Source organism: Eulemur rufifrons, chromosome 16, assembly GCF_041146395.1.
Source record: "Eulemur rufifrons isolate Redbay chromosome 16, OSU_ERuf_1, whole genome shotgun sequence".
Classification (NCBI taxonomy): domain Eukaryota; kingdom Metazoa; phylum Chordata; class Mammalia; order Primates; family Lemuridae; genus Eulemur; species Eulemur rufifrons.
The window spans coordinates 24,887,087-24,899,918 of record NC_090998.1 but is presented as its reverse complement, the minus strand read 5'-3'; the positions used below and the strand labels follow the sequence as shown (position 1 = coordinate 24,899,918).

The 12,832-nt window shown below is 36.5% G+C and overlaps 1 protein-coding gene across 1 annotated transcript in view; it reads right to left on the bottom strand.

Annotated features, from left to right (window-relative positions):
• BMAL2 (basic helix-loop-helix ARNT like 2) overlaps positions 1-12,607 on the bottom strand; it is a 60,477-nt gene extending 47,870 nt beyond the window's left edge. The window contains exons 1-3 of the mRNA XM_069491207.1: positions 12,484-12,607; positions 3,891-4,041; positions 2,158-2,259 (exon numbers count right to left, since the gene is read on the bottom strand). Of these exons, the coding sequence (XP_069347308.1) occupies positions 2,158-2,259; positions 3,891-4,041; positions 12,484-12,607 (377 nt within the window). The remainder of the gene's footprint in view (positions 1-2,157; positions 2,260-3,890; positions 4,042-12,483) is intronic.
• Between the last annotated feature and the right edge of the window lie 225 nt (positions 12,608-12,832).

Genomic DNA, 12,832 nt, shown 5'->3' with positions numbered 1-12,832 from the left:
CCAATCCATACGCCTCTTCCAGGGACATTGACCACATCCATCACTTCAGGTGCTTCTTGTACATTAACAACATCTGAAACTCTATCTCCAGGCCAGGCTTCAACCATGAGTTCTAAACTCGTGTGTCCTGCTTGAAGATTCCATAAATATCCCATTCTTACTGTGTCCACAAGTGAACTCATCATCTTTCCCTCAATCTCAGTGAATGAAAATACCACTCTCCCTGGAGGAGCCCAAGTTGGAAAAATTGGATGCTTTTTATATCCTTTCTCCCCCCAACCAACAGTCATGAAGCCTTAGGGATCCTGTCTTCTAAATGTGTCCATGTCCCTTCCTTTCCCTGCCTGTCCCGTTCAGGGCCACTCTCTTTGACCAATGTCCAGAAAACCTAATCCCGAGCAAAAGCTGTGCAGCTGCTCCCTCTGCTTGCTGAGTTTTCCTCCTTTAGCCCATCCTCCATGCTGTGTCCAGGTTGATTCTTTGCAAATGTGAATCTGTGCCACTCACACCTACTAGGATGGCTATAATTTAAAAACTGAAAATAGTAAGTATCAGCAAGGATGTGGGAAAACTAGAACCCTTCTACACTGCTGATGGGAACATAAAGTGATGCAGCCACTGTGGAAAACAGTTTAGCAGTTCCTCAAAAACTAAACAGAATTAAAAACTAAACAGAATTACAAAACTAAACAGAATTATCATATGACCCAGCAACTCTACTCCTAGTTATATATCCAAAAGAATTGAAAACAAAGACTCCAACACGTATTTGTACAGCAATGTTCATGGCACCATTACTCACAATAGTCAAAAAGTGGAAATAACTCAAGCGTCCACCAACAGAGGAACAGACAAACAAAATATGGTGTATATACACAATGGAATATTATTCAGCCATAAATAGGAATGAAATTCTGATACATGCTACAATATGGATGAACCCTGAAATAAGTGAAATAAGCCAGACACAAAAGGACAAATATATGATTCCACTTATATAAAATATCTAGAGTATGCAAATTCATAGTTTCTGTTTGGGGTAATGAAAAAATTTTAGAAATGGGTGGTAGTGATGGGTCCACAGCACTGAACATAATTGAAGTCAATGAACTGTACACTTAAAAGTGCTTTGAATGGCAAATTTCATGATATATATAATTTACCATAACAAAAAAAGGTGAAAAAAAAAGTGAAGAGGCAAGCAATTTTTTAAAAAATATAAATCTGATCAAGTTCCTCTCATGCTTAGAATCCTTCAGTTTTCCTAATGCATTCAAGATCATTTTTGGATTCTTTACTTCAGCAGACTTTCATGGCCTAGTTCATGTTTATCTCTGAAATCTCATAGCTCACCCACCTCTAAATGCACCCTCTGCTCTACTGTGACAGCCATTTGTCTCCTCATCAGCAGTACCAAACTGCCTACCTGTCCTTGTGCACAACTGTTCCTTCTACCTAAAATACCTCCTCCACTCCTGCTCTGTGGACTCATTTCTAGTCTTCATTTAACACTTAGAGCTTAAGTCAACTTCTCCAGGAAGCTTCACTCCTGATCCCAATCTTATTTAAATGCCCAACTTTCTTTGTTGCCATAGTACACAGGATCTCTATCATAGCAGTTATCATGATGTATAATAACTATCTCCCACTTGTATATGTTTCTTATATCTTATCTATCTCTCTTCCTCCAATTCTACTGAGTGTCACACAGTAGGTACTTAGTAAATGTTTAATGACTCCATTCCACAGAACTTCATCAAAGACCCTTTTAAAGAACCAGCTCTCCACTCAAAACTGTCAGTGTGCCAGAGAAAAGGTGAACATTTTCATACATCCTCTTTGTTTAAAAATATCCAACACTCTGAGGCTACATGAGTGCAGTCGGCCTCTTATTTATGGACTGGCTTTCGTACCCTGAGCCTCTCTCTGGGAAGGACACTAAATGATGCACTTTGTAAAATACTTAAAGTACTTTGACATCCGAAATTTCATTAACAGGAATAGAAAATGGTGAGATAAAAGGAGGACTGGGGCAGAACGGAGAGGCTCTGGAATAGATAATGAGCAAACCAGTGGGATGTACACTTTCTCTCCACTACCATTCTATGCCCTCTTCAAATAGGGGACGGAACATGTCAAAGATGGTCCAGGACTTACCTGCTGCCACTGGATGCTGATATTTCTATCCTTGTTGAAAGAAGATAGGTAAAGGGATTCTGAGAAAGCTTTTCCACCACTTTTTCTGTCATGATTCCTGACCTGGAAGGAAGGAGGCTTTGGGTCACCCCCTACCCAGACATTCTAGGAAACAGACAGCGTGATTGTCCTCATGTACAAGAAGTATCTTCCCTGTCCAGCTACAGACAGACAGGAAGCTGGGCAGTGAAGAAAATACCACACCAGGAATCAAGTATTTTAATTAGTTGTGTGATGTTGGACAAGCTGCTTCTTCATTTTCTATAATGTGGGAGGTTACCTACATAATCTTTAGCGTGTTGCTTGCTGCCAAAAAATAACCATCTGTCAGTACCTTGCATGCTTCTAACATTTCCCTGAGCACTGACCACATCATCGCATTGACCCCCAAAACCAGTGTGAGGTCTCAGCCATGGCCCCATGAGACATAAAGCTGTGCTACCTCTAGCGTCCACTGTTCCCATTTCAACTGCCACAATCTTACTTAGACACTAAGAAAGAACAGTGCTGCTTATGATTCTGAAGAATAAGGAAGAAAATAAAAAGGACTAACAGTCACTTCCAGCTCAAGGTAAGCGGGGACTCTTAACTGATAATTTAGGATGGAAAACAGCAAAGAGCTCTGGACAGTCACTTGATCCACTGCGGTTTTCACGAGCATCCAAGATAATGGAGGAGACTAAGAGAAAACAGACAACCAAAAACAGTAGATAATCTCCCAGTCTCTTATACATGGGCTTGGGAAGTGCTTTGGTATTTACATTTGAATAACACTGATTCTGCTGTCTTGGAAATTGAAGCTAAATTATAAAGTGTATTGGGAAGAACTAAGTTAAAAAGAACTAGGATGTTTCATTATGTCCTCATCTCGACCCCCAGCTCAGAACTTTTCCCTTCATTCATGAAGAAGAATTATCATCAACTTTCACATACATGTAAAGCACAAACCAAAGATGAGTTGCTCTAAACTGCTATCATTATTTTCCCTTGATGTGACTGACTGATTGATTGACAGGATCTCAGGCTAGTCTCAAACTCCTGGGCTCGAGCGACCCTCCTGCCTCAGCCTCCTGAGTAGCTACGACTACAGGTGTGTGCCACCATGCCCAGCTTGCCCTAATCCTTACAACATATAAGCTCTAGCTTTTGGGAAGTCATTAAAGAATATTTGGGGTTGCAAGCTACAGAAAACAATAAAAATAAATAAGGAAATAGTAAGTATTCTCAACATTGACTTTATTATCTACTTGGCTTAATAAATATAGAAAACAAGAGTTTTATGCAATTAAACTGACCACAGACAACCAAGGGTTGGTTGTTATATACACGATGAGTAAGGTAAGAAGTGATTATTATTTTAATCCAAACACGCAAGATGTTTTCCTCATGGTTAAGTATTTTGATAAGGAAGGCAAGTATGTTACCAAGACCACAAACATTAAGCAAATTAGCCTTATGTTTCTACATCTCTTTTGGACTCCAGTTGACCCTCCCGGATACCTAATAATCTTCAGAGTAGGATGGAAATGTTCCATGTCAATCAGTGACAGAAGTAGCAGTTGGGTGGATAAATAATTGCCCATGTACTTTTGAAATGCATGTACTTAGAAATAAGTAATGATTTAAAAGGGAATATTTTCCTCTTCTCTCTAGAGTCAAAGATTTCATGGGGTTGGAGGAAAAAACTCACTTACTGGGATGGGTCTGAATCACTTCCTTTGCGTTTTCTTGGAAACTCTGTCACAGGTGAGCTGAAGCATCCAACAGCTGTTGGTTTTGTCCCTGGTCTCACGTGACTGGGAACCCCAGGAGCAACACACTGGTTCTCCTCCATCAACACTTTGCCTGTGGGAGATAAAGCACAATCAGACGTTCATTTTCAACGTTAACTTTTACTTTATACGTATCCATATCACACATTTCTGTGACTTTTCTATTTTGATATTTTAAAGATATGAGCCAAAGACAACATAACAGAATGAAAGACTAATTAGACTCAAATGTTAGTTAGAAATGTTAGTCTGTATTTTTATTTTTCCCATCTAACTGTAAAAGAAATTTGAATATTGTAGAAAATATTGAAAACACAAAAAAGTAGAAAGGAAGGGGAAAAACCAAATTTCACCAACCAAAGTTACAATTTTGAGATGTTTCTTTTTAGAATTTTTTTCTATAGTTATCATTAAAGTAATTGAAATGATAGAGTATACAGCAGGCCCCTCTTAGCCAAGATTTTGCTGTCCACGGTATCAATTACAATGGTCAAACTTAGTCTCAAAATATTAATGGTAAATTCCAGAAATGCACAATTCGTGACTTTTAAATTGTGTACCACCATTCTGAGTAGCATGATGAGATCTCACACCATCCCACTCCATCCCCACCCAGGATGTGAATCCTTCCTTTGTGCAGTGTATACACAACCTTCCCATTGGTCACTCAGCCATCCTGGTTATCAGATCCCCTGTCACAGTATCACAGGGCTTGTGTTCAAGGAACCCTTATTTTACTGAATAATGGCCCCAAAGTGTAAGAGTAGTGAGGCTGGCACATGGTTATAATTACTCTATTTTATTATTGTTGTTAATCTCTTACTATCCCTCATTTATAAATTAAACTTTATCATAGATATGTATGTATAGGAAAAAACAGAGTACATATGGGGTTTGGTACTATCTGCAGTTTCAGGCATCCACTGGGGGTCTTGGAACGTATCCCCCCTGGATTAGGGGGAATTGTAGTCTGCTATATTTACATATCATTGTGACATATTAAAATAATAACTTTCCAATGTTACTACAAATTCTTTGTAGGGATTCTAATAGCTGCATAATATATCATCATGTACATGTATTATAGTTACTTAACCACTCTCCTATTGTTAGAATCTGTTTGCTCTTTTTTTTTTTTGCCACCATAAATGTGTATTTTAATACATAAAGCTTTTTATCTACTTTTGGTTATTTTGGACAGTGCCCCAGAAATGGGTTAACAGGGTCAAGGGACATGAGTATTTTTAGCCCTGAATTGCTGAATATGATTTTTAAAAATCCTTTTTGTCTCATTATAGGCCAATCTCATTCATGATCAAAAATACAAAAATCTTAACAAAATATTGGCAAACAAAATTCAGAAATGTATAAAAAGAATAATCCATCATGACCAAGACAGTTTTGTCCCAGGAATGCAAGAGTGGTTTAATATCAGTAAATTAATGAAGTGTGGTTTACTAAATGTTTTACAAAATATAAAAATCAGAATCACAGAATCAAAATACCCTGTAGTGTAAATCTGGGCTTCCTAAATAACCATATTTCTCATATTAAAATGGATATAAAAAGTTTAATTTCATTTGTACCTAATAACCCAGATTGAAAATATAGAAGCAATATTTATAAGGAGAATGTAATTAATCTATAAAAATAGCAGAAGATTTTTTTAACACATCTCTAGCAGTAACTGATAAATCAACTATTAAAAAATAATGGTACAAAAGATTTGATCCACACAATGGACAAGTTTGATAAAATAGACACATATGGACCACTAAGCTTAGCAGCTTCAAAATCTAGTTGTTTGTTTTTAGACACCTATTTATAAAAATTGACAATACACTGGGCCAAAATGCAAGTCTCAACAATTTTGATAAATTGGTATCACACATAAAACATTTCTGACTACAATGTAATTATGCTAGAACCCAGTAACACCAAGATAACCAGAAAATTCCTATCTATGGAAATTAAGAAATCCACAAATAACTCATGGGACAAAGAAGAATTCAAATATAAAATTACAAAATATTTCGAACTAAATAATAAGAAAAATATATATCAAAATATGTGGAGATGTGAAAACATTACTTAGAAGTAAATTTTGACATTAAAAAAAGAAAGATTAAAATTTAATAAATTAGAAGAAGATCAGTAAAATAAATCCAAAGAATTAGAAGAAAGGAAACCATAAGACCAGAAATAATAAAATAGAATATAAAAATATAGGAGTACAGATCAAAAAAGTTAAATAGGTTGGGCATGGTGGCTCACGCTTATAATCCTAGCCCATTGGGAGGCCGAGATGGGAGATCTCTTGAGGCCAGTAGTTCAAGACCAGCCTGAGCAATAGATAGACCCCATCTCTACAAAAAAATAGAAAAATTAGCCGGGCATGGTGGCACACACCTGTAGTCCCAGCTACTTGGGAGGCTGAGGCAAGAGGATCACGTGAGCCCAGAAGTTCGAGGTTGCAGTGAGCTATGATCAGGCCACTGCACTCCAGCCAGGGTGACAGAGCAAGACCCTGTCTCAAGAAAACCCCAAACAGTTAAATATATGTTCTTCTAAAAGACTGGAAACTCTAATAACTTTATGGCAAAAAGGGCACACATAAATAAAGATAGGAATGAAATGGGGTCATCACTTTAGATACTGTAGAGATTTAAAAGATAAAATCTCATAAACATTATGCTAAATAATTGAAAATGTAGATGGAAAATTTCTACAGAATTTCAACTTGCAAAATTTGAAAAAAAAAGAAATAATCTGAATAGTCCTATATACTTCCTTACACAGTCTAGTCCAATTTATGGAAAAAGAGGGACTACCTTGGCCCCCAACTTTTTTTAATGAGGCTTACATAATTTTGATATTAAAACATGACAATGACAGTACAAAAGGAAAATTATAGGCCAATCTCATTCATGAATAAAAACACAAAATCTTAACAAAATATCAGCAAACAAAATTCAGAAATGTATAAAAAGAATAATCCATCATGACCAAGACAGTTTTATCCCAGGAATGCAAGAGTAGTTTACTATCAGTAAATTAATGAATATAATTTGCCACAATAATAAATGGAAAACTAATGACTATCCCAATAGATGTAGAAATATTAATGAAGAAATATTCTCTTTAAGATCAGAAACAAAAACATTCTTTTTCAATACTATATTAGAAGACATGCCAGTGGAATAAGGCAAGAAAAAGAAATATGAACCGTAAAAATAGGAAAGGAAGAAAATTAATTGTTTTTGCTATTACTGGGAAATGATATGACATAATTGACTATATAGGAAACCCTATAAAAATCATTAAAATTAGAGGATGTAGTGAGTTGGCTGTATGTCAAATCAACATGTAAGAATCAATTGCCTTTCTATGCAAAGTAATACACAGTAAGAAAATGATAATAAAAAGATAAAATAACCTCAATAAAGTATCTAAAGAATAAATCTAAAATATGTATAAGATCTTTATGAAAAATATTATAAAGTTTTATATATTTTAAAAGATTCAAATAAATGGAAAGATATGCCAGGCTTTTGGATTGGAAGCCTCAGTATAATAAAGATAAAAATTTTCCTAAAATAGATAGATGTGCAATTCCTCTCAAATACTTAATTTTTTGGTGGAATTTCACAAGCTGAATATAAAATATATATAAAAGTGCAATGGATAATGAATAGGCAAGGAAAAGGTGGGAGGATTGGCCTTATCAGATACCAAGACTAACTATAAAGCTATAGTAATTATAACAGTGTGGTGCTAGTGTGAGGATAGACCATTGGAAAAGCAGAGAGCCCATACATGTATATACACACATACACTAAATATCAAAAGTGGTATTTCAGATTAATGTGGGAAAAACAGCTTTTTAATAAATGGTGCTCCTGGGCCAACTGGCTTTCTGCATGGAAAAGGATGAAACTGGACACTCTGTGTTATACCAAATATAAACACCAATTCAACTGGATTCAAGACCTAAACGTCAAAGACAAAAATATAATAGAGAATACTTTGCTATGGTTTGGACATTTGTATCCCTCCAAAATTCATGTTGAAACTTAAACCTCAATTCAATACTAGTAAGAGGTAGGGCCTTTAGGAGGTGATTAGGCCATGAGGGCTCCACCCTCATGGATGGGATTACTGCCTTTGTAAAAGAGCTGAGAGAGCAAGTTCATCCCCTCCATCTGTTCTGCCCCTTCTGCCATGAGAAGATACCATGAAAAAGCACCATATTAGAAGCAGAGAAAGCCAGCCCTCACCAGACCCTGAACCTGCCAGTGCCTTGACCTTGGACTTCCCAGCCTCTAGAACTGGCAGAAATAACTATCTATTGTTTATAAATTACCCAAGCTAAGGTATTTTGTTATGGCAGCACAGGCTAAGACAACTCTAGAAGAGAAAGAATATCTTGATCTTACTGCAGAAATTTCCCTGGAGATAAAAAGTAAAAACAATAAAGGAAAAAACTGATAAATACGACCATCTTTAAGTTAATGTTGATCAAAATACACTATAAAGACAGTGAAACCACAAGCCACAAACTGGGAAAAGATATTTGTTACACATATAAACAACAAATGGTTAATACTAGCTTATATAGACTCAATTACTGGAATCAGTAAGACCGATAACCCAATAGGAAACTGTATAAAATACTTGAATGGGTACTTCATAAAAGACATTTCAACTATCAATATGCAAATCAAAAGATACTCAATCTCATTAGTAATCAGGAAAATACAAAAGAAACTATAGTAATACACTAATACCTGACGGGTACAACTGCAAAGTCTGATGATTGCAAGTGTTGATGAGGATGTGGAGCAATGGGAACGCTGGGCCTCTGCTGGTAGAAATGAAAATCGCTACAACTGCTTTGGAAACCATTTTGCATTACCTAATACAGTTGAAAACACACATAACATATGACTCAGCATTCCACTCCTAAGTATATGAAAAAACTCTGTATTAGGGGGTATATGAGAACTACATTAGCAACACTGCTTGTAAATGAACAACAACAAAAACAAAAACCTGAAAAAAACAGAAACTTTTAAAATTTCCATGAGCAGAATGGATAAACTGTTTAGTCACTGAATGGAATACTAACAGCAGCAAAAATGAATGAAGTCCAGCTATACTCATCAACATGGATGAATCTCAAAAAACATTATGCTGAGGGGGAAAAAGTCATAGTCAAAAACATATAGCATTTAAAAAAAATTTATACAAAGTTCAAAAACAAGTAAAACTAAAAAAAATAAAATAAAACTAATCAATATGTTTTTAAGAGGTATCTACATGGGTTGCCACTCTATACAGAACAGCAAGGGAGCAGTTAATACAAAAGTCAGAATAGTGGTTGTCTTTGGGAGAAGAAAGGCAGGTATAATCAGTGAGGGACACACAGGGTTTTCTAAGGAATTCATGTTCTATTTCTTTTGGAAATTTTTGTTTTGGTTTTATTCTTTAAACAACACATATAATTTTTACCATCCTCTGTAGGCATAATAGGTCTCACAATAAAGAAGTAGAGAGACTAATTTTACCAGCGATCGTGGGCCACTTGGGAATTAAGTTTCCAATGTATGGTATCCCAAGATTTCCAGGGTTGGACTCTCTAAATGGAACTGATTCAGGATTACCACATAGCACATGAGATTAAATATGGTTTCAGCTCCTAGATTTCATTCTAAGGGCTTTTGAATGGCAGGACACCATCTTTCTCTAGAGGAAAAATATAGGAAATTTCTTATATCAAATAGCAAATCAAAATGAAAAATTCACTAACATTGAACCAACCACAGCACACTCTGAAATATGTATCAGACCCCTGACCATTCCACCCACCACTTCAACACACACTCAAGCAAGTACATTCTTTCCCTCACATAAGTTCAGAGAAAGAAATAAAATAAAATCTAGGAGGCATGATCTTTACATGTTTTATCCTATTTCCTTGTTAACCTTTAAACTAAGAAATAGATTATCTTTAGACAGGCAGAATAATCTTTTCATAGAATCGAAATTTGAAGTTTTAAGCGTCTTTATGTTCCTTCATGGGTGGTGAGGACCCCCTATAATTAGCTATGCTCCATCAAGCCTGGCTGTCAGTAGAAGTATATTCAAAACAGAGGGCTTTCTGTAAACAAAAGGACAATCTGGGTTAGTGGGACTACTTAGTTCTAGAAGAAAGGATTTGTTCTTTGGAAACAATTTAACCTTCATGTAGTGGATTCTTATTTGTTAGGAGGTGACTCATAATTTAAAGAGCAAAGATTTCATTCTTAACCTTCCAGTTGGCTTGACTTTCAGCCTCCACATATACTTCTTTAGAAGATGAAACCATGTGTTAGAAATTGAAATTCAGTTCTGCTTTTATATAGCTCACTCTGGAGGTGTATAATTTAATATTTTGATACTGTCTTCCCTCGTGCCAAATTGAGTCACTTCTCAATGGAACATGTAATATGTGTTATTTAACATTCAATAAAATAATTCAGAATTTAGGTTGAACAAGGATATTGTGATGGTCTTTTACAAAGGAAGTTTGTGATTTTATTTAACATGAGATTAGCATTAAAATCTCATTCCACTTGGGTGCATCTCCCTGGTGATGGTAATCAATCTCACAATATTTTAAAGGTCTACCATTTAGTATCAACTTCTCACGGACAGAAATAAATCATGGAACATGAGGAGCTGTTTGAAAGTCATAAGCAGGGGAGGCCAGGTTTAGGCCACTTGGTTTAGGCTCATAGTTACAAAGGGATTTGAATTTAGAATTTGACCTTATGCTTGAAAGAGAATATACACACACACTACACACTCACATGCAAATACATACTTGCAAAAGCCATGGCAGAATGGACATTCACTTTTCATACAACTTTAAAACTTGTTTCATGACCTACTTCCATGGCCAATAATATGGCTACAAATTAAAACTTATGTAAAATTTTATCTTGTGACTAACTTTTTGTTAAAAATTATTTGCTCAGTGTAAACATTTAAATTGCTTCCTTAAAAAATGAAAGTGGCTTTTGATTTCTTAATTTCTGAGAGTCACACACAGAAACTCTTCTTAGTCAATCCTACCCACTATCTTCTTAGTACTAATTCTTTTTTGGACAAATCATTTAACATATCAGAGCCTGTTTCTGTAAGAGGAGGTACCTTCCTCAAACTACATTTGTTTGTTTTGGAATCAAATAAGAAAATGTATTTGAAGTATGTTTCAAAGTCGAAAACTTACTGATGCTAACTTAAGTAACTAGTCCAGCAAAAGGAAGTCGACACTGCTGGTGAGCCATCGCAGATGCCTAAAGTGTCAGTCAGGAAAAGGCACTGAGGCAAATGCCTTTGCTTTATCTATTTTTTTAATTTAAAAAAGTGAACTTTTGGCCGGGCGCGGTGGCTCACGCCTGTAATCCTAGCACTCTGGGAGGCCGAGGCGGGTGGATCGCTCGAGGTCAGGAGTTCGAGACCAGCCTGAGCAAGAGTGAGACCCCGTCTCTACTAAAAATAGAAAGAAATTATATGGACAACTAAAATATATATATACAAAAAATTAGCTGGGCATGGTGGCGCATGCCTGTAGTCCCAGCTACTCGGGAGGCTGAGGCAGGAGGATTGCTTGAGCCCAGGAGTTTGAGGTTGCTGTGAGCTAGGCTGAAGCCACGGCACTCACTCTAGCCCGGGCAACAGAGTGAGACTCTGTCTCAAAAAAAAAAAAAATAAAAAAAAAAATAAAATTATAAAAAAAAAAAAAATCCTAAAAAAGTGAACTTTTTCATTTTGAAATAATTTCAGGCCGGCAAAAAGGACAAAGAATTCCCATATGCCTTTCAGATTCCTTGAATGGAATGCCTTACTTAACCCCGGTATAATTAGCAAGGCCAGGAAATTAACAATGACACAATGTTATTACCTAATTCACAGACCTTATTCAAATTTTGCCAATTGTCCTCCGACTCTCTAGGATCTAACCTGGGACCACATGACGCATTTAGCACCTGTCATATGTCCTCTGTTTTCTTTCATCTGTCATAGTTCTTCAGTCTTCCCGTCTTTCTTGAGGTTTTCGAAGGATACTGGGAAGTTATTTTGTAGAATGTCTTCTGTTTAAAGTTTATCTGATATTCCCCCATGACTAAGTTTAGATTGTGCACTTTTCTCAAGAACACCACAGAAATGACGCTGTACGCTTCTCAGTGCGAAGTGCCTGCACGTTTAAATTTTACTGCTTCTAGTGCTTTCTATCGTTTCATTGAGATCGTGCCCCTCTGGATTCCAAATGGGGTTCAGCTCACAGAATCAGTGGACATGGCAGAGGAAAGACTGACGAGATCCTCGATAAGGCTGTAAGTTCCAATCCTGGGAAGCCTTTGAGGACCGTGTCATCTCTTTATCCTCAAATCTTAGCACAGTGCCTGACACATAGTATGTGTTTAGGGTTTGTTGAAAGAATAAATTATTAATACATTCACTTCATTACCCCAGACATCCAAGCGAATAGAATCTGAAAGATGTGAAATCAGAACTTCTGGATTTACCTTCCTGAGCGCTGGGGCCACTCCGCATTTCATCATTCCCACGATACGGGATATGGAAGTCCCCATGGTCCCTACTTCACAAACAAGTAGGCCTACTTCCTACTATTGCTTCATTTTTACCATTTTTCCTCCACAGAAGAAAAAAGACACTTGATTATTTGCTTTAGGAAGCAGGCACTGTGCGGCATGGGATCTGGCAGCCTGGAAAGCTTTCTAGAATGACAAGCAGTAACTGTTTTACAGGTCTGTGTTAATGCATTACAGTGGATACTGAATACTGTTTCTGACCAT